The sequence below is a fragment of the Procambarus clarkii genome, chromosome 44, assembly GCF_040958095.1.
Source record: "Procambarus clarkii isolate CNS0578487 chromosome 44, FALCON_Pclarkii_2.0, whole genome shotgun sequence".
Taxonomy (NCBI): Eukaryota; Metazoa; Arthropoda; class Malacostraca; order Decapoda; family Cambaridae; genus Procambarus; species Procambarus clarkii.
Window position 1 is genome coordinate 30,160,676 of NC_091193.1, and position 23,794 is coordinate 30,184,469.

General features: G+C 49.1%; 1 protein-coding gene across 1 annotated transcript in view; it reads left to right on the top strand.

Annotated features, from left to right (window-relative positions):
- The window catches only part of LOC123745439 (protein broad-minded), a 244,144-nt gene that overhangs the window by 37,532 nt on the left and 182,818 nt on the right, over positions 1-23,794 (top strand). Inside the window, exon 2 of the mRNA XM_069300871.1 lies at positions 3,722-3,889. Within this exon, the coding sequence (XP_069156972.1) occupies positions 3,722-3,889 (168 nt within the window). The remainder of the gene's footprint in view (positions 1-3,721; positions 3,890-23,794) is intronic.

Genomic DNA, 23,794 nt, shown 5'->3' on the forward strand with positions numbered 1-23,794 from the left:
TGGGACGGTAGGGAAGGAATGGTGACCAACCACTTGGATGGTCGGGGATTGAACAACGGCCTACTCAGTGCCTACAAAATGCCCTACTCCTCAAAAATCCATTCTGACATAAAGAAACCTTATGAGTCTGTGTAATCTTAACTACTGCACTATTTAACTGCTGCAGAACCTACTGCCTTAGTTACGGGGGGATAGATGTAATAATTAACTAGGCCACTGGTGGAACTGTGGACACTAGCAAGAAAGGGAACTAGCTGTTCTATCACCTGCCTGGTAGTGAGTACACCCCACCCTTATCAAGCAGCTGGGAACAACCATGGACATCTTCAAGAGAAAACTAGATTGTTTCCAAGAAGGAGTGCCGGACCAACCGGGCTGTGGTGGGTATGTGGGCCTGCGGGCCGCTCCAAGCAACAGCCTGGTGGACCAAACTCACACAAGTCAAGTCTGACCTCGGGCCGGGCTTGGGGAGTAGATGAACTCCCAGAACCCTATCAAGCAGGTATCCCTTGTATGTGGCGCCCTTTCCCGACAGCGAGGCCGTTGGGGTCGACGCCTTTCGGCAGGACTGGTCGAGGTGGGGGTTCCTGTACCTGTTTTCCCCGGTTCAGCTGTTGCTCCAGGTCCTGACTCTCTTGGAGACTTACCAGGGGAGAGAAGTCTTCTTGGCCCACTGGTGGCCGGCCCAGCCGTGGTTTCAGTCGCTGCTTGCTCGGTGTCCGAACCCGGAGGTTTTTCCACGGCTCCGCCCTTCCAGCAGATTGGTCCTGTCCGCCTCGTGGCTTGTTTGATCTTCTCGAGTCTTCATGTATGGTATTTTTTACTCTAGTTTATCATCATCTCTATGGTTGTTAGGTGGCTTCCTTATTAGTTTCCCACCTGCAGGCTTCATCTTGGTGGCAGTATGAAGTTTCCTGGTGGTCCTTCCGATTCTTTTTGTGTCTTCGTCGTTGTGCTTCGCTTTCTGTTAGGGTTGTGTTGTCCTTTCTCTCTTGGTTGTTCCCGGACCGTCTCCTTATGCCTAACACTGTCACCTCGTATCGTGCGGCGCTGGCAGAGCCGCTGCAGCTTGCTTTTGGTATAGATGTCAAGTCTGCGTCATTTCGCAAGCTGTCTCGGGCATTGTTTCACCTCCGGCCTGCTCATGCACCACCTGAGCCGTCCTGGTCATTGGACAGGGTGCTCTCTTTTCTTTTTTCTCCTCATTTTGTTGTAGCCCCTTCGGTTCTGGATTGTTTTTCGAAGGCTCTTTTCCTGTTGGCATTGGCCTCTGGGGGTCGGGTTGGTGAGCTTCATGCTCTCCTCCGGTGCAGAAGTTTCTGCTCTTTTGGTCGGGGTGATCGTTTTGTACGTCTGCAGCCTTCTCCTTTTTTTCTGGCAACGAATGAGACTGCTGCTTTCTGGAGAGGTCCCTGGGTTGTTGATGCTTGGTTGGTTCAGCCGGGGGTGCATCATGTTTTGTGTCCAGTTGCGGCTCTCCGTTGTTATTTGCATGCCACAGCTTCTGTATCCGGTGGACGCGCTCTTGGTTGATCTGGTTTCCCTTCTTCCCTGTTCGCGGGTGCGGGTCTCCCGGGTCGTCCGCAGGTTAATTAAGGCTAGCCAGCCTACGATCTATCCCCGTGCCCATGACATCAGCAAGTTCGTCGCTCTTGCCGCCGTCTTTGGAAATTTGTCCTGGGCTGACATTCGGGCACGGGGATTTTGGCAGTCGAACAGGGTCCTGGCTGCTCGTTACCTTGTAAACGTTCCTGGGCCCAGTCGGGCTTGTGTTGCTTTGGGTCGGTGGATGCAGCCAGTTGTCTCGACTTCGCGTTGAGGAGTGAGCGGCAACCGCCTCCCGGGTAAGTCCCTATTCTCTTTCCTCTGTGGGTAGTTAGCTCCGGGGAGCTGTAAGCACTGGTTTTCTGGGAGCCCCTCCCAGAAAATAAAAAGCGGAGGTGCAACAGGTACTCTGAGAGAGAACTCTATCAACATCAGAGGCCCGAGACTGTTCAACACACTTTCGCTACACATAAGGGGCATAACTGACAATCCCCTCACAGTGTTCAAGAGAGAACTGGATAAGCACCTCCAAAGGATACCTGATCAACCAAGCTATGACTCATACATCAGGCTGCGAGCAGCCACGTCCAATAGCCTGGTTGATCAGTCCAGCAACCAGGAGGCCTGGTCGACGACCGGGCCGCGGGGACGCTAAGCCCCGGAAACACCTCAAGGTAACCTCAAGGTTGGTTGCAATTTTCACCAGAATAGGGGTTTGTTTTGGGACGCCTACCTTTCTGGGTGCCTAACCCGGTCGATGGCAGACATAGAATGCTTCCAATCACATGGGGGGTTCTATAGGCCATTGCTCCCCCTTGCCTCTCTAGAGGGGGCCAGGTTTTGGCTCGTGGTCCCCGGTAGGCCCACAAGAACTCCATACACATAACTGATGCCAAAGTCTGACCTTAGCCTATCATCCTAGTAAGCTCCGGGGAGCCTCTGGGATTCACCCAGAAAATGGCGTTTCATTACATTCAATGCTGGTTTTTTTGCTGCAGCCGGCTCCTTCTGTTCTGATGAAGAATGAGTCGGCAGGCTTTCAGTGTGGTCCTTTAGAGGTGGCTGCTTGGCTGGTTCGACTGAGAGTGCATGATGTGCTCTGTCTGGTGGTGGCTTTACTCCATTACCTTCGTGTCACTGGTTCTATTTCCGTAGACTTGTGAGTTGATCCGATTTCCCAGGTTCCCTGTTCCAGGGCTCGTATTTCTCGGGTTGTCCTCATGTCATTAAGTCTAGCCAGCCTGCAGTCTATCCTTGTGCTCATGATATCCAGAAGTATGTCGCTCTGATGGCTGTCTTTGGTAATATGTCTTGTGCTGATATTCGAGTGTGGTGGTTTAGGAGGTTGACCAGGGTCTTTGCTGCCAGGAATCCTGTTAACTTTTCTGGTCCTCTGTGGGCTTGTGTAGCTTTGGGCCGATGGTTTCTTCTTCTTCTTGATACCTGCAGTGCTGCCTTCTTACTGGTAAAGGCCCAATTTTGTCCTTGTCTATGGTTAGTTAACTTCAGGGAGCTAATGGGGCTCCCCACAGAAAACCAGCGTTGAATGTAATGAGATGTCGGAGTTTGAGTGAGCCCTGGAGGCTCTCTGACACCCTCCCTTTCCCAGGTCATTGGTGTATTTTATCATAATTGAACTGGACAGTGGGAGGCTCAGCTGACCTGGGCCAGCTCCCTCCCTCCCCAAATGAGGGGGGTAGGTGGGGCAAACTGACAGGGGGCTAATTTCACATAATTTTGGTTGGTTGTTTTCATTGTTGGCAAGGTTGTGGCCTCGGTGTCGTTTTTTAAATCATGGAGTAGCTTGTTTTAATTTGCCTATCTTTGTGGGTGCTTCCCTGGTGGTGGCAAAGATGATAAACTTTAAGTGTAAAGTGTTCATAGGCCATCACTCCCTTTGCCTCTGTAGAGGGGGGCCCAGGTTCTGGCTCTTGGTCCCTGGTGAGCTAATAGAACTCCGCAACTGATGACTACTAGTAGTATGGCACTTAATCAGTGTGATAGCTTCAGGGAGCCTCCGTGGCTTACCCAGAAATTGGCATTGTATTACATTCACGCTAGTTTCTTCAATTTGTTCAATTTAATGAAAATTAATGCTGATGAATTATTTGTACAGTATAATACAGTACAGTACAGTATTACCAACTGATGTGGTTAAAGAAATATATTCCAACAGGATGTTCTGTTGTTGGCAGTTTAAAAGTCTTGCAGCCATTCTGGGATATTCTTGGCCATGTAGCAAAAGGGGAAGAGCTGCTACAGCAAACTCCTACAGAAGAGGAGAAAGAAGAAGCAATAGAAGCAGCAGCTGCACCACTCATGGCATTAACAGCAACATATCAAGGTAGTAAACTGGAGTGTTTTTTTTTTAAATTGTTATAAATATACGTACAGTTTATTTACAACATTATTCAGTTCAGACTGAGTTAAATGATTAATTTCTTGTGTTTGGCACATTACTGCAAATAGAAGTACTGTAATTGGTATCCCATTTTCAGGGACAGAATGTCTGTTAGGCTTATTGAGGTCCCTAAAGAGCAATATGATCTGTACCAGGATGTTACCCACAACAGTTAGCTATTTCCAAGGTACCTATTTTAATGCAAGGTATAACAGAGGCATCAGGTGCAAGTAAATGTGCCCAAATGTTTCAAACCCAGGACCTTTCAGTTGTGAAATGTGCAATGTTTTGTGGTATCTCACTCTACTACTCCCTGAAGTAAGTTCTGCTGTGTGTGTGTGTGTTGGAGATAACAGATAGATAGCTAGACAGATAGATAACAGATAGCTCAAGATAACCTCAAGATAACCTGGACATAAATGTACACTCTCAGACAGGATGACATACATACCTGCTTGTCCTGTACTACAAATCCTACCTGTTTCAGGTGCTTCATTGGGCAAATACTATCAGGTAATCCACTAGAGATTACCTCCCAAGAGTCAATAAACATGGAACTACAAAGTTAAAAAAATTGAGTACTGTATTTACATCCAATTTCTCATCCAATCATATATTTCTGCAGTTACTGCAAGTGGTATGGGCCTGTCAGGGTATCCTCATACCACACATGATCATGTGGTACTTACGGCTGCTAATGATAAGTGGTTACAAAGGACTGTCGGTCTAGGTCCAACCTCCAGTGATTCGTACATAATGTTACAGAAAAATTTGCCATGTTGCATATACCTACAGCTTGTCTGCAGAATGCTTATGATGTAAAATCACTTTCTTCCAAACAGTCTGTGCAGTTTTTTTTTCTGGGGGAGTGGCTCACTGAATCTGTATGCTGAAATGATTACCATCTACTGGGCCACATCAGCCACAGAGTTATAGAGGCCTACTGGGGACCATAGACACAACCCAGACACACAGAGATACGCAGAGAGACACAGAGATACAGAGAGCGGCAACATTTATTTTTCCTACTTCACCGGGAAAGACAACCAGAAAGTCAGTGAGTTAAACTACTACAGCGGAACCTTGATTGACAACTGCCCTAGAAGACAAATTTTTTTGAACACGACATCAAATTCGTCGTAAAGTTTGAATTGGTGCACGACGGTTTACTTAGCAGACAAAGTCTGTTTATATGCATATGGGTTGAACGAGCGCATGGTGCTGGTGGCGCGGGATGAGGCACACTGTTTACAAGCCTATGACGCGTAGTGACGAGTGCAGCTGCGCTTGAATTCTTTGTGAAGAATTTCATTGTATGCCTGCTTTTCTGGGGGGGGGGGGGAGCTCCATTGGTGCCCCAGAGCTATCCAGGCTGATATGGATATATTAGACTTTGGCATCAGTCAGTGTGAATGGAGTTCTTTGGCCTACCGGGGATCACGAGCCAGAACTTGGCCCCCCTCAGAGAGGCATGAGGAGCAATGGCCTATAGAATTGCATATGTGATTCGGAGCATTCTGTGTCTGCCATCTACCGGGTTAGGCACCCAGAACAGTAAGCATCCCAAAACAAACCCCCTATTCTGGTTGAAACTGCTACTGAAAGTCAAACGAGTGGACAGAACTCCTCAAAGAAAAACAAGCAAACAAGCATGACATCACCATGTCATGCTTGTCTGCGCAGCCGTCTGCGCAGCTCCCCCCTTCCCGGTAGGGGGAAGAGGGAGCCCCTGACCTCTCACGCTGGCTATCCACACCTTCAGTTCTCGGCTAATGTGTTTGAGGCTTGGTCGTGTGACTCCAGCTCCCGATTCTTGTGTTTTCAGTGGTGTGCCTTGTGTCTAGGGATGTCTTCAGGGTGGTGCATGAGCTGGGAGTAATTTCACAGGTGCTTGGGCTGCATGCGTTTAGTGTTGCCTTCCCAAAGGGCCACTGTAAGTGCCGCCCTTGGGACTTGGGGCCATCTTCCACAAGTCACCTTTGAGTCTACCTCTGTTTGGTCTTTTGCTGTTCGGTAATTGACTGCCCTGAGTCTGTTGAGGGGGTTTCCTCCTCCCCTATTTACTTTAGGGTAAAAGGTAGTTTGCACTGGTAGAGGCATGGGGTACTGCACAGCTCATTATTACCTATTATAGCGGCTGGCTATGTTCTGCCTGGGTATGTTGTTCTCTTGTGGGATTTCTCTTTTGTTTTTGTTTTCCTACCTGGTGGGGGTCTGCCTTTGGTTGGTTGCCCACATCTATACTTAGGATTATATACATATCTGTGTTTCTGGGTGGTACCCCCTGCTAGGCCCTTGTGAATAGACACATCCCGGGGAAGCTTCAGCTTTTAGATGTTTGATTGGTAGACTTGGGCGCTGGTTCCCAGTACCCTGCCTGGGCTTCACCTTACCGACACCAGTCTAAGGGCCCTGGGAAACCCCACGGGGGCTCAAGGGATCCGATGAATGTTAGTCCATCGGACCCCTCTCGCCTTGTGTTAGTTTGAAGGTTGCTCTGTCCCCTTGTCTCAGGGTGACTCTCATTGTTTTTGCCTCCGTCATGCTGCCTGTTTGGTCGGTGACACCTTCGACCTGGAGTCCTGCGAGTTTTGTTGCTTGTTAGTTACTCAGTTCACCCAGTCCACTGATGACTATTCGGGTGCAGGCAGCTCAGGTGTTGCATGTTAGATACAGGTTGCTGCAATGCACAAGGTTGATTGCTAACCCGGAAGCCCAAGGCTGCCCCGTTTTGCTTATAGGGACCCAGTCTTGAGGGTGTTGGTCGCTTCAGCCTTGGTTCAGTCCGCACCCCCTCATTCTTCCCTTGCTATGGTGCATTCTGGTCCTCTTCCCGGCTCCAAAAAGTGTGAGGGCTTCAGGGTTGGGGCAGGGTTTAGAAGGTTCTTGGGGGGCCCAAGGACCCACAAGCTGACTTGGGGACCTTGAACCCCGTTGGACCCGGTTGGACCCCGCCTGGCTTTTTCTACCCTCTGAGCGGGGCTTACTGTTGCAAGGAGTGGGGGTTTTCTTTTTCCCCCTTTGCGTATGATTTGAATTTAGTGTCGGCCTCTCCATGGGTTCGGATCCGTGTCCCTTTGGGTCCGTCGGTCCCGTCTTTCTGGAGGTTTTCGGCTTCCCGCATCCTGCCTCATGAGGTGCGAGGCGGCCATTGCAGCTTACCTCCTGCACAACTCGAATTACACCTCTATAATGGATACATCTTCATTTGGGTTTGGATCTTCGTCTCCCTACTGGGTTCCTTTATGAGGTTCCGGAGTCGTCCTGGCTAGTGGACTGCACTGTGTTGTCTTTGGATGCTTAGAGTACTTTCTGTCATACCCACACACTTGAGTGGCACGAGGTGCTGACAGTGGTCCAGGTTTACTGGGGGGGGGGGGGCAACTTCGAGCACCTCAATGCGTGTTTGTTCACCCTGCCTTTCAGCGGGATGTTGGCATGTTGCAGCTTTAGGTGCAGGTTCCCTTACTTTTGCTGCACTGGTTGCTGAGGACTTGCGCGCTTGTTGCCTGCTGGATTCGGTCTAGTGATTCTTTTTCCTCCTGGAGCTGTCTTCGGATTGGCTTGAGGCGGATGTGGAAATGTTTGGGGCTGTTCCTAAGTCTGGTGCCTTGGTTTCAGTGGCACGCGCGTCGTCCGCGCTGTTGAAGTTGTTTGTGCCAATCCTGCAGGATGTGGTGTCGCTGTTTTTTGCTTTGTGTCTCGCATGTCGGTATGTGGTTCTCGCTTCTTCCTTGGAATCTGCTTGGGCACTAGCTCTTAAGTTTTCGTTACCATTTTGTCCCTTGCTTTTTGTAGAATCTGCTGCTGGGCAATATCTGCAGGCAGCCTCTTCCAGTTGTCGCCTGATGTTGGACTTGTTGGTTCGTCGGGGGTCCCGGGGAAGGTGGGGTTCCTCCCAGAAGGGTCGCGCCAGGGCTCAAGGTTTCCCTCATCATGGTAGGTCGCTGGTACCAGTTTCTGTGCCGGCGCCATCTTCAGACCCGTCTTCGTCTGGTCGGCATGGTGATTGCTCTGTGCATAAGTCGGACTCTCACAAGAGGCGTCGGCTCTTTCGTGGCTCGCCCCATTGACGTGGCGATGGGGAGGAGGCTCGTGCTGGCTGCTCACGCCTGGTCTCACTATTTGTGGGGTTTGTGGGCTTTTGGGCAGGCTTCTTCTGCACTGTCGGGTCATATTGGGTGTGGTCGTAACGATGGCATCCCTCAGGTGGGTTTCCCGTCTGCTTCCAGTCCTGAAACAGGACTGTGCGAACCTGCGGTTTATTCGGGACTCGTCCCTTCTGAATCCCTGGGTCTAGTGCCCATCTTTTCGGATGACTACTCTGTCCCAGGTCCGGCTTCTGTTGAAGCTTGGCACTTGGATGGTGTCCCTTGGACCTCCAAGATGCGTATTGGCACATCCCGATTCATCCGGGGTTCTGGAATTGGTTCGGTTTTGTTGTTGGGCGTCTCGGTTACCACTTTCGTTGGCTCCCGTTCGGGTTGAACCTGGCACCTTGTGTGTTCACACACCTTACCCGGGTCATGGTAGCCCGTCTGCGTCTTTTAGGTCTTCGAGTGCTGGCCTACCTCGATGACTGGCTGGTCTAGTCTCCCAGCCAGTCCGCTTGTCTGCTCGCCAGGGATCTGGTCCTTTCCCAGCTCTCCAGGTTCGGGTTCCTGGTGAACTGGCAAAGTCCCATCTGGTCCCCTCTCAGGTTTGGACTTGGCTGGGTCTTGTGTGGGACTCTCACCTCTTCCTTATCTCTCCCTCCAGATTCTCTGCTTTGGCTAAACTTCCGCCTTCGCTTATTCCTGAAGGGCTCCCAGGTCATTTGGCAGTTGCTCGAGAGTTTGTACGGGAGCCTGATCTTTGCCATGATGGTCTACCTGCTGGTTCAGGTTTGGCTTTGTCGGCTGTTTTGGTTCCTTCGGGGACGTCCCTTCTACCTCTCTAGCAATCACTGGGTTTGGGCCTCCGGGGGTCTTGCATCGGGCTGCTGCGTCGCTGGCTTCCTCTTTGTTTTTTTTCGGGGTTCAGTGCCTTGGTGCCTACCAGAGCCCTCGCTCGATGTGTCCACGGACTTGTTGTCTCTGCTGGGGCTTTGTGACCACTGCTCATCAGGCTTGTCGGGCGGTGGGGTTCATTATTCCGTTGAGCTCACAGCACGGTGCGGGAGTTCGCGGCGGTGTGGATGTCACTTCGGAGGGGTTTGGGTTGCCCGCGGATCGACGATCAGGCTCCATTTGGACTGCTTCATGGTGGTTCATTGCCTGAACCGAGGGGGTTCGATGCAGTCCTTGGCTCTTTGGGGGTGGGTTTGGCTTTCCTGGCGGTTCACATTTGGGGGGTGTCCAACATTCTAACGGACTGCCTGTATTCGTTCAGTTCCCCTGTCCACAGAATAGACGATCAACATCGACTCATTCAGTTGGCTCTGCCGGACGGGCTCCCAGAAGTGGACCTCTTAGCGTCGGTGTGGTCGAGGTGTCTCCCAGTAAATGTATCACCCTTCAATGACTGACAGTCTGTTGGGGTCGACACCTTCAGGCAGAATTGAGCGAGGTGAGGTTACCTGTACCTCTTTCCCTAGATTCAGCTGTTGCTCCACATCCTAGCTCACTTGAAGACTTACCAGGGGAGAATAATCCTCTTGGTCCCTTGGTGGCCGGCGCAGCATTGGTTGCAGGCACTGCTTGCTTGGTATCCGAACCCAGAGGTTTTCCCGTGGCTCCACCTCTTTCAGCAGATCGTCTGGTCCGTTACGTGGCTGGTTTGACCTTCTTGAGTCTTCGCGTCTGGTATTTTTACTCGAGTCCTTCACCGTCTGTATAGTGATCAGGAGGCTTCGTTAATGGTGTCCCACGTCTCACCTGTGTGTTTTGTCTCGGCGGCAGTGTGAAGTTTCCTGGCGATCCTTCCGTTTCTTTTTGTCTCTTCGTAGGTTTACTTCGCTTTCTTTTAAGCTAATCTTCTCCATTCTCTTGTGGATGTTTGAGGACCGTTGTCTTATGCCGAATGCTGTCGGCTCATATTGTGTGGCACTGGCGAAGCCGCTGCAGCTCTCTTTTGGCATTAATGCTACTTCTGTGCTATTTTGCAAGCTGTCTTGGGCGTTGTTTCACCTCCGGCCTGTTCTTGCACCGCCTGAGCTGTCCTGGTCGTTGGACAGGGTTCTCTCTTATCTGTCTTATCTGTCTTATCTATCTCTTATCTTATCTGTCTTATCTGTCTATCTTATCGGTTCAGGATTGTTTCTCCGAGGCTCTTTTTTCCAGTTGGCATTGGCTTCTGGGGGTCAGGTCTATTTTATAATTTAACACTACTTCCTGTCCACTAATGACAAATTCATACCTCTTCCCTAATCACAGTAAACACTACTTCCTAACCATTTAGTGGATGGTGAGGTGAGGTATGGACCGATTATATAAGCAATCAATAAGAGAATAATCATCTTGCAGGCTATTCATGCCCGTGCCACCTCTTGGGTGGCTTGATCTTCATCAATCATCAGAATAATCATCAGTCAAAACTCCAAGAGTGGTTCAGTACAGACGCTTATCTTGAGGTTATCTTGAGATGATTTCGGGGCTTTAGTGTCCCCGCGGCCCGGTCCTAGACCAGGCCTCCACCCCCAGGAAGCAGCCCGTGACAGCTGACCAACTCCTAGGTACCTATTTACTGCTAGGTAACAGGGGCATTCAGGGTGAAAGAAACTTTGCCCATTTGTTTCTGCCTCGTGCGGGAATCGAACCCGCGCCACAGAATTACGAGTCCTGCGCGCTATCCACCAGGCTACGAGGCCCCAGATATAGAGAGATATCTCGCTTGAGAGATATCACACCGACTACTCTGTCACACCATTCATATTCAGCGTGCACGTGACTGGAGAGCAAACCTGGAGAGTCCATACCTGGAGAGTCCATACCTGGAGAGTCCATACCTAGAGAGTCCATACCTAGAGAGTCCATACCTGGAGAGTCCATACCTGGAGAGTCCATACCTGGAGACTCACCGAGTTTTTGTTATACCTTTGATATTCAGTGTGCACTTGGCTTGCCATCACACCTAGTAAGGTAAAGTCAATTTTATTCAGGAAAGTACATACATAGTTGATTTACAAACATAATGTTAGATTTATAGATAGAGCTAGTACATAGACTACCTAAAGCCACTAGTACGCATAGCATTTCGGGCAAGGTGAGGTGGGGAAAAAACACTTAGACTAAAACTAATAGTAATTGAGCTTAAAGTATAAATTGCATTGAAAAAAAAAATAAAAGATAAAAAAAGGGGGGAACATGGTAGAAAATAGCCTATATACAAGTTGGTCAACAAGCAGCATTGTTTAAAAATAGTAAGACGAGTTGACATTTAGGGGTAAGGTAGGTTACCTTTACTTACCAAGCTTCACCTACAAACTCCTGTAGACTACATTAGTCCAAATATATTTATTTTATTAGTATCAACAATATTAGTAGATATTAACCCTTAAAGTGCGCATCACTTCATATGAAGTGTAAATCGTTTTACCAGTCAACTGCGCTTCACGTCATATGAAGATTTTGGGTACCGCGCACGATTTGAATGGCCCGCGGTGTAGCTGGGGGTCCCATACGCTGCCCAGGGGCTCTAGTAAACAGCGGCCATTTTGAAAAAAATCCCGCTCACGAACCGAAGGCATGGGAGGCCTCAGTTTAGTGAGAGTCACCATGGCGAGCGCACGGTCAAACGCCTCACGGGCACGCACCACTCAGTCCCTCACCCCAGAGCAAATAGCCCACGAATTATTCTCTGAAGGTGAAGAAAGTGTGTTTGACGAATCAGACAACGATGAGGATTATACACAGTTGTCGGGTGATAGTAGCAGCAGCAGTGAAAGTGAGAATGACCGCCATGCCATGGCGAGGCCTCTACGCTCACCCATGCCTCCTCGGCCGTTTTCTACCCCAATTCTACCACGACCTCACAGTTCCTGTGGATATTTTCTGTTTGAGGGTGACGAGTCAGAGGGAGGTGACTCCTTTTCTGGGTTTAGTGACTCAGATCAAAGTTTTATTGAGCCTGTGGCTGGTACCAGTGGTGTAACTGGGCGAGAAATTGTCGCGTCAGCAGCATCTCGCCCGGCCAAGCGCCACCGCATGGCACCACATGAGGGACCAAGACCCTCGTGTTCACGTGCATCCACCTCACGTGCATCCACCTCACGTGCATCCACCTCACGTGCATCCACCTCAAGTGCATCCACCTCAAGTGCATCCACCTCACGTGCACCCACCTCACGTGCACCCACCTCACGTGCACGTAGCCGCCGTGCTTCTCGCAGACAGTATTCAGCTCCTGGTCGCCGGTATGCATCGCTTCCTCGCCGTCTTTCCTCTGCATCTCGCAGGACGCCTGGTGTACTCGAGTGGAGTGATGGTGACGATTTTATTCCTAATATTCCTCACTTTGACGATAAAGATGTAGGGATTACAAACCTTTTCCCTAATCAAGGTGAGGACATGGCTGAGATGGAATATTTTACAGCATTCTATGATGAACCACTCATGGAATACATTGTACACCAAACGAACCTGCATGCTGCTTACCTGATTGAGAGGAAAATCACAGAATTTTCACGACTGCAGCGTTGGAAAAATACCACAGTGGCGGAAATGTATGTGTTTTTGGCACTCTGTTTGTTGATGAAGCACTGTCACAAACATGCAATAAATGACTATTGGAGCAAGGACAAGACAATACCAACACCTTTATTCGGGAAATATATGTCACGAGACAGGTTTCAGATACTCCTCAGGTGTCTACATTTTGGAAGTGTTCAGGACCGAACACCTGATGATAGACTGTGGCGAGTGAGGCACTACATGAACGATGTTATTGGAAAATTCAGAGATTTTTACGTACCAGCACAGAAGCTGGTGCTTGATGAATCTCTCATACTTTTCAAGGGACGTGTTCCATTCAAACAGTACATTCCCTCAAAACGAAACCGATTTGGCCTGAAATTTTTTGTTCTTTGTGATTGTGAGACAGGATACGTGTTACACATGATTCTGTACTCGGCTAGTGATGTAGACATTCCCGGTAACGACGAACATGGATTCTCGGACAGTGTAGTGAAGACCATCATGGCTCTGTGGATGAACAAGGGACACATTTTATACACAGATAATTACTATACAAGTCCCTTGCTAGCTCGGTTCTTGCTAGAAAATAGAACCGGATTGGTTGGTACAGTAAAGCCACAACGAAGGGAAATGCCTGTGTTTGACAACGACATTGCAGTTGGTGAGTGTCAGAGAAGGAAAAGTGATAACATTCTGTCAGTTCGGTGGAAAGACAAAAGAGAGGTGAACTTGTTGACAACAATTCATGATGGAACAATGGTGAACAGTGGGAAAGTGAGCCATAAAACAAACGCACCACTATATAAGCCAGACTGTGTTTTAGACTATAATATCAACATGCGGTTGATTGATAAATCAGACATGATGATTGGCACTGCAGAGTGTGTGCGGAAGACATGTAGGTGGACGAAAAAAGTGTTCTTCCATCTTGTGGACATGAGCATGCTGAACTGTTTCAACATGTACCTTGTGAGAACTGGACGTAACCCCACTTTCCGTGACTTTGTATTTGATGCTGCAATACAGTTATTAGGAAAGTTTGCAAAAGATGTCCCAGGTATTCAGCGGCCCATCATAAACCCACTGTTGCAGCATGCTGGTACTCCACGCCTCGCTCACACTGAAGGCTTCCTAGCACACAAACTTAAGTATTTGCCACCTGGTGTGAAGCGTGCAATAGCCCAACGTGATTGCTTGGTGTGTAAAACAACGACACGTAGAGACAAGAAACGGAAGCTTGTGCAAACATGGTGTGAAACGTGTGGTATCCCATTATGTGCTGTCGACTGCTTCAATGACTACCACAGTCTAGAAATCTTCTAAGTGTGCTTCAAAGTGTGTATAGCGTGTGCGAGTGTGTAAATATGTAAACATATAAGCAGATAGCGTGTGCGTGTGTGTAAATATATACAAATATAAGCAGAACATACAATATAATAGACTGTAATGACATATTATATTGCCGTAATTGAAAACATTTGTGTGCGCCTGTGTATACTCAAATATGCAACAATTATTGATACAAGATATGTTCAAACAGTATTTGAAACACAATTAGTGAAAAAAAATTAGATAAAATGCGCTTAGACATTGTAAATAAATAGCGCGAAAATATATTTGTGGCAACTCTGGCTGTTTGAGGACCGCGCGCAACACCTCCCGGGCATGTACTGCATGAGCGAACATGCAGATTGTGACGTCATCACCGAGCTTTCCGGCTTTATTGCAACAAAAGTAAGTACAATAGAATTTTTTTTTTATTTTTCCCGTGATCAGTGAATAGAACTTAACAGATTAGCAAAAAAAAAAATTTTTTTTTTTTTCAAAATGACATGCGCCTGTGCGGATGGCAGGATATTAGACCCTGAGCATGTTAAGGGTTAATATATCTAGATATTAACACTTTCCTGGATTTTCGACTTGGAATTACGGGCGTTTTCCCTAACCGCTTGTCGGATCACGACGTAAATTTACGGTGCGGTTTAAAAAATATTTGTAAAAAATCCAGTTTAAATCCGATTTACTTGGAGTTTGTTTCAATCTCCGCGCCATGAAATTCCTGTTCTCTCGGGTAGGCCGCAAGTCACGTCGGCCTACTGGGTCACGTGACAGGCCGTGACCCAGTGATCCGTCACGAGATCGGATCTCTCTCCCCTCGGCCGCCAAACTCGCACGTTTTCAAGGATTATTACCCGTTTGTGTGTGTTTATAACCCACTAAATTCATCAATAATGGATCCAGCACCAGGCCCAAGCGGTGTTTCGGCTACAGGAGCCTCAGAATCAAGTGGAAAAGACAGGATTACCGCCATCTATAGGAGGTTTGCTGGTATGAGGCTCACTCCCACCAAGATTCCCAATGTCTTGGATGCCTTTGATCAAGCTGAAAATGAACGAAGTGATGCAGAAGGTGAGGATGTAGAAGAAGAATTTGAAATTGGGGCCGTAGACCCCTTGGGGATGACTCAACAGAGGATGAGACTGAAAGCCAAACTGAGGAGGAGGAGGAGGGGCCGAGTTGCGGGCGACAAGCGAGTTGTCTCTATGATTACCAACCTACACAATGCAGACACAAAGAAAGTTCAGAAAAGAAAACGAGTTCGCAGGGCAGATGGAACAGTAAGACTACAGCAGGTTGTGGTGAACAAACCACAGGCAATTGTTGACTACAATAAGTTCATGAAGGGTGTTGACCACTTTGATCAAATGGTAAAGTATTACCATTTCGCCAGGAAATGTCACAAGTGGACCAAGAAAATAACATTTTATTTCTTGCAAATGGCATTGCAAAACGTTTATGCATTGTACAAGGCCAACACAGATGATCGAAGGAAACTAACTCTGCTCCAGTTCCATGAAGTTGCTATTTGGTCTTTATTGAAATTTGACAAGGCAGAGTGGCCTGCAACAACTACACCATCTCCACATCTAGTTCATGCTCCAGACATAAATGATGACACTGGTCCTGTGTATCCTGCTGCTGACCCGTCAACACCTGGCCCGTCGGGTGTGAGGCGCCCTCTCTTCACGTCTACACCTAGTGCTGAAGCTGAATCTGATGAAGATAATTCATATTCCACATTAGTGTTTGAAAACAATAGTGAGAGCGACGATTCAGACAGTAGTTTATTGCCAACCCAGAGACAACAGCGACGTGTTGTTATAGCAGAGACTCGCCTGAACTATAAATTGAAACATGAGCTGGTAAAAATCCCCAAACGTCGCAGGTGTGAAGTGTGTGCAAAGTCGGGTATCAGGAAGGAAGCTGGTATAGCGTGCAAGACATGTGATGTTCCACTTTGCGTCATACTTTGTTACACCACTTATCACAGGAAAAGGGTGTATTGGGTGGACAAGAAATAACCACCCGCACCAGCTTCACTCCACCTAGGAACATCTGTTGAGCAACTTCAGGAATCAGTACCTGAAGGAGGTGGAGTGGAGATAAAATGCTCAACTTATTTTACTACAATCGTCTTTGCTTTGGTAAGTACACATAATTGTCTTAGATTGTTTCAGTATTGTAGTCTATTTTCTTAGGAATATTTTGATACCTAAATGAGAACTGTAGCACGAAAACTAAAGTAAGTATACACGAAACAAGAGAAACTTTTTTTGTGGGTGTTGCGGGTGTTGCGGGTGTGAGTTGGAGTGTCAAGAGCGGGTTCCGGTTGTGTGTTTTCCGTCATCTCTACAGCTGTGAATTCCAAGGAATTATATTTGATATGCATATGTCTGTGTAGGGAATTTTATTCCGAACACTATACAAAAGAAAAAAAACGGTGTGAAACAAATATAAACTCTGTCTCTTTGCCTCCGATTCCTTGGCAAGTGACTCCTCGAACTTGGAGAGACCTCTTTGAACAGACTGCCACCAGGCTGAACGGTCTGCAGCCAGTGTCTCCCATATAGCAAGATCGACGTCCATGGCTTTCAGGTCCCTCTTGCATATGTCTTTGTACCGTAGCTGGGGCTTGCCTGTTGGACGCTTTCCCTGCATCAGCTCTCCGTACAGGAGATCCTTGGGGATCCTGCCGTCGCCCATTCGCACAACGTGCCCGAGCCAGTGCATTCGTCTCTGTTTCAGCATTGTGTACATGCTGGTGATTCTTGCTCTCCACAAGACGTTGTTGTTTGTCACCTTGTCCTGCCAGGTGATGTCCAAGATGTGTCGAAGGCAGCGCATGTGGTAGGCATTCAGCTGTCTTTCCTGACGGGCGCGGAGTGTCCAAGACTCACTGCCATAAAGGAGAGTGCTCAGGACACAGGCTCTATAAACCTGAATCTTAGTATACTCAGTTAGCCTATTGTTAGCCCACACTCTCTTTGTCAGTCTGGACATGGTAGTAGATGTCTTACCGATGCGTTTGTTTAGCTCCGTATCAAGAGAGAGGGAGTCAGAGATTGTGGAGCCCAGGTACACGAAGTCGTGAACGACTTCCAGTTTGGAATCAGAGGTGCCGATGTCAGGTGGGGAGTCTACTCCTTGTCCCATGACTTGTGTTTTCTTCAGACTGATGGTGAGTCTGAAAGCCTGAGAGGCCTCGCTGAAGCGGGTTATTAGCCGTTGGAGGTCTTCAGCTGAGTGGGCAGTGACTGCTGCGTCGTCGGCAAAAAGGAAGTCGCGCAGACACCTCAGCCGAACCTTCGTCATGGCTCTCAGCCTGGCGAGGTTAAAGAGCTTTCCATCCGACCTGGTCCGGAGATAAATGCCTTCCATGACAGATCCGAAGGCGTGCCGCAGCATAACTGTGAAGAAAATCCCGAATAGGGTTGGAGCCAGTACGCAGCCCTGCTTTACTCCACTTTGGATGTCAAAGGCGTCTGATGTTAGGCCATCAAAGACCACAGTGCCCCTCATGTTCTCATGGAAAGATCTGATGATGCTGAGGAGCCTGGGTGGGCATCCGATCTTGGGGAGTATCTTGAACAGGCCATCCCTGCTGACGAGGTCGAAGGCCTTCGTCAGATCTATGAAGGCTACGAAGAGTGGCTGCTTCTGTTCCCTGCATTTCTCCTGCAGTTGTCTGAGGGAAAAGACCATGTCGATGGTGGACCTGCCAGCTCTGAATCCGCATTGTGATTCTGGATAGACTCTCTCTGCAAGTACTTGGAGCCTCTTCAATGCGACTCGAGCAAACAGCTTTCCGACAATATTGAGGAGGGAGATTCCACGGTAATTGTTGCAGTCGCCCCTGTCACCTTTATTCTTATACAGCATGACGATGTTGGCATCCCTCATGTCCTGTGGCACCTCTCCTTCTTCCCAGCAGAGGCAGAGAATTTCATGCAGCTCCATGAGCAGGCTACCTCTGCAGCACTTCAAGGTCTCAGCAGGAATGCCATCTTTGCCAGGAGCTTTACCAGAAGCAAGGAAGTCTAGGGCATCGCTGAGTTCTTCCAGGGTCGGTTCGCTGTCGTGCTCCATTAACACAGGCAGACACTCAATGGCGCTCAGGGCATCTTCGGTGACCACATTGTCCCTGGCGTATAGCTCAGAGTAGTGCTCGACCCAGCGCTTCAGCTGCAGTGTCTGGTCCTGAATCACCTCGCCATTGGCAGATTTCAGAGGAGCGGTCTTCCTCTGGATTGGGCCGAGGGCCTGCTTGATGCCGTCATACATTCCCCTTACATTGCCTGTATTTGCTGCAGTCTGTATCTGGGAGCAGAGTTGGAGCCAATAGTTGTTGGCACATCGCCTGGTGCTCTGTTGCACTTTGCAGCGGACGGCCGAAGGATCTGTAAGTTGCGTTGACTTGGGCAGGCTTTGTAGGCTGCCAAGGCATTTCTCTTCTCTTCGATGACAGGTGTCATCTCTTCCGAGTAATTACCTAAGTGTAATTACCTAAGTGTAGTTACAGGATGAGAGCTACGCTCGTGGTGTCCCGTCTTCCCAGCACTCTTTGTCATATAACGCTTTGAAACTACTGACGGTCTTGGCCTCCACCACCTTCTCACTTAACTTGTTCCAACCGTCTACCACTCTATTTGCGAAGGTGAATTTTCTTATATTTCTTCGGCATCTGTGTTTAGCTAGTTTAAATCTATGACCTCTTGTTCTTGAAATTCCAGGTCTCAGGAAGTCTTCCCTGTTGATTTTATCAATTCCTGTAACTATTTTGTATGTAGTGATCATATCACCTCTTTTTCTTCTGTCTTCTAGTTTTGGCATATTTAATGCTTCTAACCTCTCCTCGTAGCTCTTGCCCTTCAGTTCTGGGAGCCACTTAGTAGCATGTCTTTGCACCTTTTCCAGTTTGTTGATGTGCTTCTTAAGATATGGGCACCACACAACAGCTGCATATTCTAGCTTTGGCCTAACAAAAGTCATGAACAATTTCTTTAGTATATCGCCATCCATGTATTTAAATGCAATTCTGAAGTTAGAAAGCATAGCATAGGCTCCTTGCACAATATTCTTTATGTGGTCCTCAGGTGATAGTTTTCTATCTAGAACCACTCCTAGATCTCTTTCTTTATCAGAATTCTTTAAAGATTTCTCACATAATATATAGGTTGTGTGGGGTCTATGTTCTCCTATTCCACATTCCATAACATGACATTTATTAACATTAAATTCCATTTGCCAAGTGGTGCTCCATATACTTATTTTGTCCAGGTCTTCTTGAAGGGCATGACAGTCATCTAAATTTCTTATCCTTCCTATTATCTTAGCATCATCAGCAAACATGTTCATATAATTCTGTATACCAACTGGTAGATCATTTATGTACACAATAAACATCACTGGTGCAAGAACTGAACCCTGTGGTACTCCACTTGTGACATTTCTCCATTCTGATACATTGCCTCTGATTACTGCCCTCATTTTTCTATCAGTCAGAAAATTTTTCATCCATGATAGAAGCTTACCTGTCACCCCTCCAATATTTTCCAGTTTCCAGAACAACCTCTTATGTGGAACTCTGTCGAAAGCCTTTTTTAGGTCCAGATAGATGCAGTCAACCCAACCATCTCTTTCCTGTAATATCTCTGTGGCTCGATCATAGAAACTGAGTAAATTCGATACACAGGATCTTCCAGATCGAAAACCATACTGTCTGTCTGATATTATATCATTTCTCTCTAGGTGTTCTACCCATTTAGTTTTGATTAGTTTTTCCAATACTTTCACTATTACACTTGTCAATGATACAGGTCTATAATTGAGGGGGTCTTCCCTGCTGCCACTTTTGTAGATTGGAACTATGTTAGCCTGTTTCCACCCGTCTGCTACGATTCCTGTACACAGGGATGCCTGAAAGATCAGGTGAAGTGGAATGCTGAGCTCAGATGCACATTCTCTCAGAACCCATGGTGAAACGCCATCTGGGCCAGCTGCTTTGTTCTTACCGAGCTCCTTGAGCATTTTTTCCACTTCGTCTCTAGACACCTCTATGTGTTCTATGTTGTTCTCTGGAATTCTTATTGTATCTGGTTCCCTAAAGATTTCATTTTGTAAGCCTCGTAAGAGTGAGTAAGAGTGAGTAAGAGTAAGAGTGTAAGAGTGAGCCTCGAACCAGTCTGCCAACCTGCTGGTCTTCTTGCCAAAGGTGGAAATGGCAGCGTTGAACACAGCGTCTCTGAAGTGCTCCCATCTTTTACAGGCAGTGACCCCAGCTGGGCCAGGGAGAGCTTCCTCGAGCACGTGTGCAAAATCTTCCACCTTGTCCTGGTTGCGGGTCTTGGTGGTGTCGATGCGAGGTTTGCCCGCCTTTTTCGAGTGATGAAACTTCTTTGGTTGCATCTTGACCCTGCTACATACCAGGGAGTGGTCAGTGTCACAGACAGCACTCTGGTAGCTACGTGTAATCTTGACGCTGGGTAGACTTGCACGCCTGGTAAGAATCAGGTCAAGCTGGTGCTAGTGCTTGGATCTGGGGTGTCTCCAAGATACTCGGTGTTGAGGCTTTGTGCCGAAGAACGTGGTGGTGACACAAAGACCATGAAGGCAGCAGAGTTCTAGCAGACGTTGCCCGTTCTCATTTATCCTCCCTATGCCGAATTGACCCAGGCAAGTGGGCCAAATGTTGTGCTCGGCACCCACTCTGGCGTTGAAGTCGCCAAGGATGAACAGTGGCTCCTTTACAGGGATTCTCGCTATGACTCTGTTGAGGTCATCGTAGAATTTTTCCTTTGCCTCTGCTGGAGAAGTCATGGTTGGTGCATATGCACTAATTACATTGACTGGTCCTGTTTGGGAGTGCAGTTGCAGAGACAGAATTCGTTCGGTTTCCCCCATCGGTGGCATAATGTGTCCCAACAGTGCATGCCTGACGGCAAATCCCACACCATGTTCTCTGGTCTCATCTGGAGGTTTTCCTTGCCAGAAGAAAGAGAAGGTCCTCTCTCTCACACATCCTGATCCTGGGAGCCTGGTCTCTTGGAGAGCAACAATAACCATCTGCAGCTTGCTCAGCTCCCTATCGATTGGCTCCCTATCGATTGCTGTTTTTCTGGCGTCATTGATTTCTTGCAGGTCGTCAGAGAAACCTGGTGTCAGTGTCCTGACGTTCCATGTGCCCAGCTTTAGGGCAGTTAATATTTTCTTCTTTGGTTTGGTATTGCTTGGTGCAAAGTTGTTGGGCTGCTTGTCGGTTTTCACCCTAAACCCCACGCACCCAGTGAGGTTAACGGACCGTGGCGAGGCAACACCTTATTGGCTGGGGTTTGCCCAGCTTGAGGCGGGCGGTAGCTGCCCAGTGGGGCGCGATGACCCCTCCCACCGTCGGGAACAACCCCTGGCGTCACACTCTTCGCCAATCGAGCAGAAGACTTAAAACCGGTAGACTGTCGCTTCCCGTGTTGGTTCGACGCTGTGAGGCGAAGCTGGAGTGTCCTCTCCAGGGCGCAAAGCCTGGGTAGGTAGATATGGAGGAGAAGCTGTTACCCATGCAGCAGGTCCCCCCTCTCCACGTTGCTGAAATTATCCAATAGAGGCAAATGCCAATACACATGGTTCCAGCAACGTCGCAGGAGCTGCCAGAACGAGGTCGACGTCAACAACGAACTGCCTTAGGGGCTCCAACTCCGGATTTTTCCTCGAGGTTGACTCCTGAAGCCTTTCCCAAGAAAGGTTATGGCCGCAAGGCAGCGGAGGTTTAATATCAGGGTTTTCCTTCCCTTAGATGGGCTGCCTTCCCAGGCTATCGAGTCCCATCTACCCGGAATTTATCATGTACAGTATCCACTCAATTTAACGGCCTCTTTTATACCGATCTGCCGGTAATAACGACCGGTTTGGGAGATCGGTATCTGGACCCTCATATACCAGTCTGGCGGTCGATATTATGGAAGGTCGGTATTGAGTTTGTTTTGGCATCGGCGGCCCCTCACGTGGCAACAGGCCACCGACCTCCAAGGCCTTGAGGGAGGGATGGGAGGCAGTGATTGATGGAGGGAGGGAGGGAGGGAGTTGGTCAGGAAGGGAGGGAGGGAGTTGGTCAGGAAGGGAGGGAGGGAGTTGGTCAGGAAGGGAGGGAGGGAGTTGGTCAGGAAGGGAGGGAGGGAGTTGGTCAGGAAGGGAGGGAGGGAGTTGGTCTGGAAGGGAGGGAGGGAGTTGGTCAGGGAGGAAGGGAGTTGGTCAGGAAGGGAGGAAGGGAGTTGGTTAGGGAAGGAGGGAGGGCATTGGCGAGGGAGGGAGGGAGTTGGTCAGGAAGGGAGGGAGGGAGTTGGTCAGGGAGGAAGGGAGTTGGTCAGGAAGGGAGTTGGTCAGGAAGGGAGGAAGGGAGTTGGTCAGGAAGGGAGGAAGGGAGTTGGTCAGGAAGGGAGGAAGGGAGTTGGTTAGGGAGGGAGGGAGGGAGGGAGTTGGTCAGGGAGGGAGGGAGGGAGTTGGTCAGGAAGGGAGGGAGGGAGTTGGTCAGGAAGGGAGAGAGGGAGTTGGTCAGGGAGGAAGGGAGTTGGTCAGGAAGGGAGTTGGTCAGGAAGGGAGGAAGGGAGTTGGTCAGGAAGGGAGGAAGGGAGTTGGTCAGGAAGGGAGGGAGGGAGTTGGTTAGGGAGGGAGGGAGGGAGTTGGTCAGGGAGGGAGGGAGTTGGTCAGGAAGGGAGGGAGGGAGTTGGTCAGGAAGGGAGGGAGTTGGTCACAGAAGGAGGAAAAACTATTGTGGTGTGTATGGGACTCGCTTAAGCCTAACGAAGGTGGCGTTGGCGGTGTTGCAAGAAATATATTGTTTTCTTATTGCTGTGGAGAGCTAGTTCCGAATATTAATTAAATAACACTATAATAGATGAACAGTACAGTACAGTATTTGGTTTGCTATTTATTCATTTAAATATTTACAATAAAATAAAATGGGATTTAACAGAACTTACGGCGCATCGTACAGCGCGTGTCAACACCCACGTGTCTGTCGACACATGTGGAGGGGAGATGGGAAGGCTGGCGTGAGGTGGGTGAGGGGGGGTTGACCAGGCAGGAGATCACACGTGTCGTCCAGTCTCGCCACTTACCCACCTGTTCACCCACTTCCCTGCCCACCCACCTGTTTACCCACCTGTTCACCCACTTCCCTGCCCACCCACCTGTTCACCCACTTCCCTGCCCACCCACCTGTTCACCCACTTCCCTGCCCACCCACCTGTTTACCCACCTGTTCACCCACTTCCCTGCCCACCCAGCTGTTCACCCACTTCCCTGCCCACCCACCTGTTTACCCACCTGTTCACCCACTTCCCTGCCCACCCAGCTGTTCACCCACTTCCCTGCCCACCCACCTGTTCACCCACTTCCCTGCCCACCCACCTGTTTACCCACCTGTTCACCCACTTCCCTGCCCACCAACCTGTTCACCCACTTCCCTGCCCACCCACCTGTTTACCCACCTGCCTGCATGCCCACTTACCCACCTTGTTCACCCACTTCCCTGCCCACCCACCTGCCAATCCATCCACCCACCTGTTCACCCACTTCCCTGCCCACCCACCTGTTCACCCACTTCCCTGCCCACCCACCTGTTTACCCACCTGTTTACCCACCTGTTCACCCACTTACCTGCCCACCCACCTGTTTACCCACCTGTTCACCCACTTCCCTGCCCACCCAGCTGTTCACCCACTTCCCTGCCCACCCACCTGTTCACCCACTTCCCTGCCCACCCACCTGTTCACCCACTTCCCTGCCCACCCACCTGTTCACCCACTTCCCTACCCACCCACCTGTTCACCCACTTCCCTGCCCACCCACCTGTTTACCCACTTCCCTGCCCACCCACCTGTTTACCCACTTGGCTGCACACCCA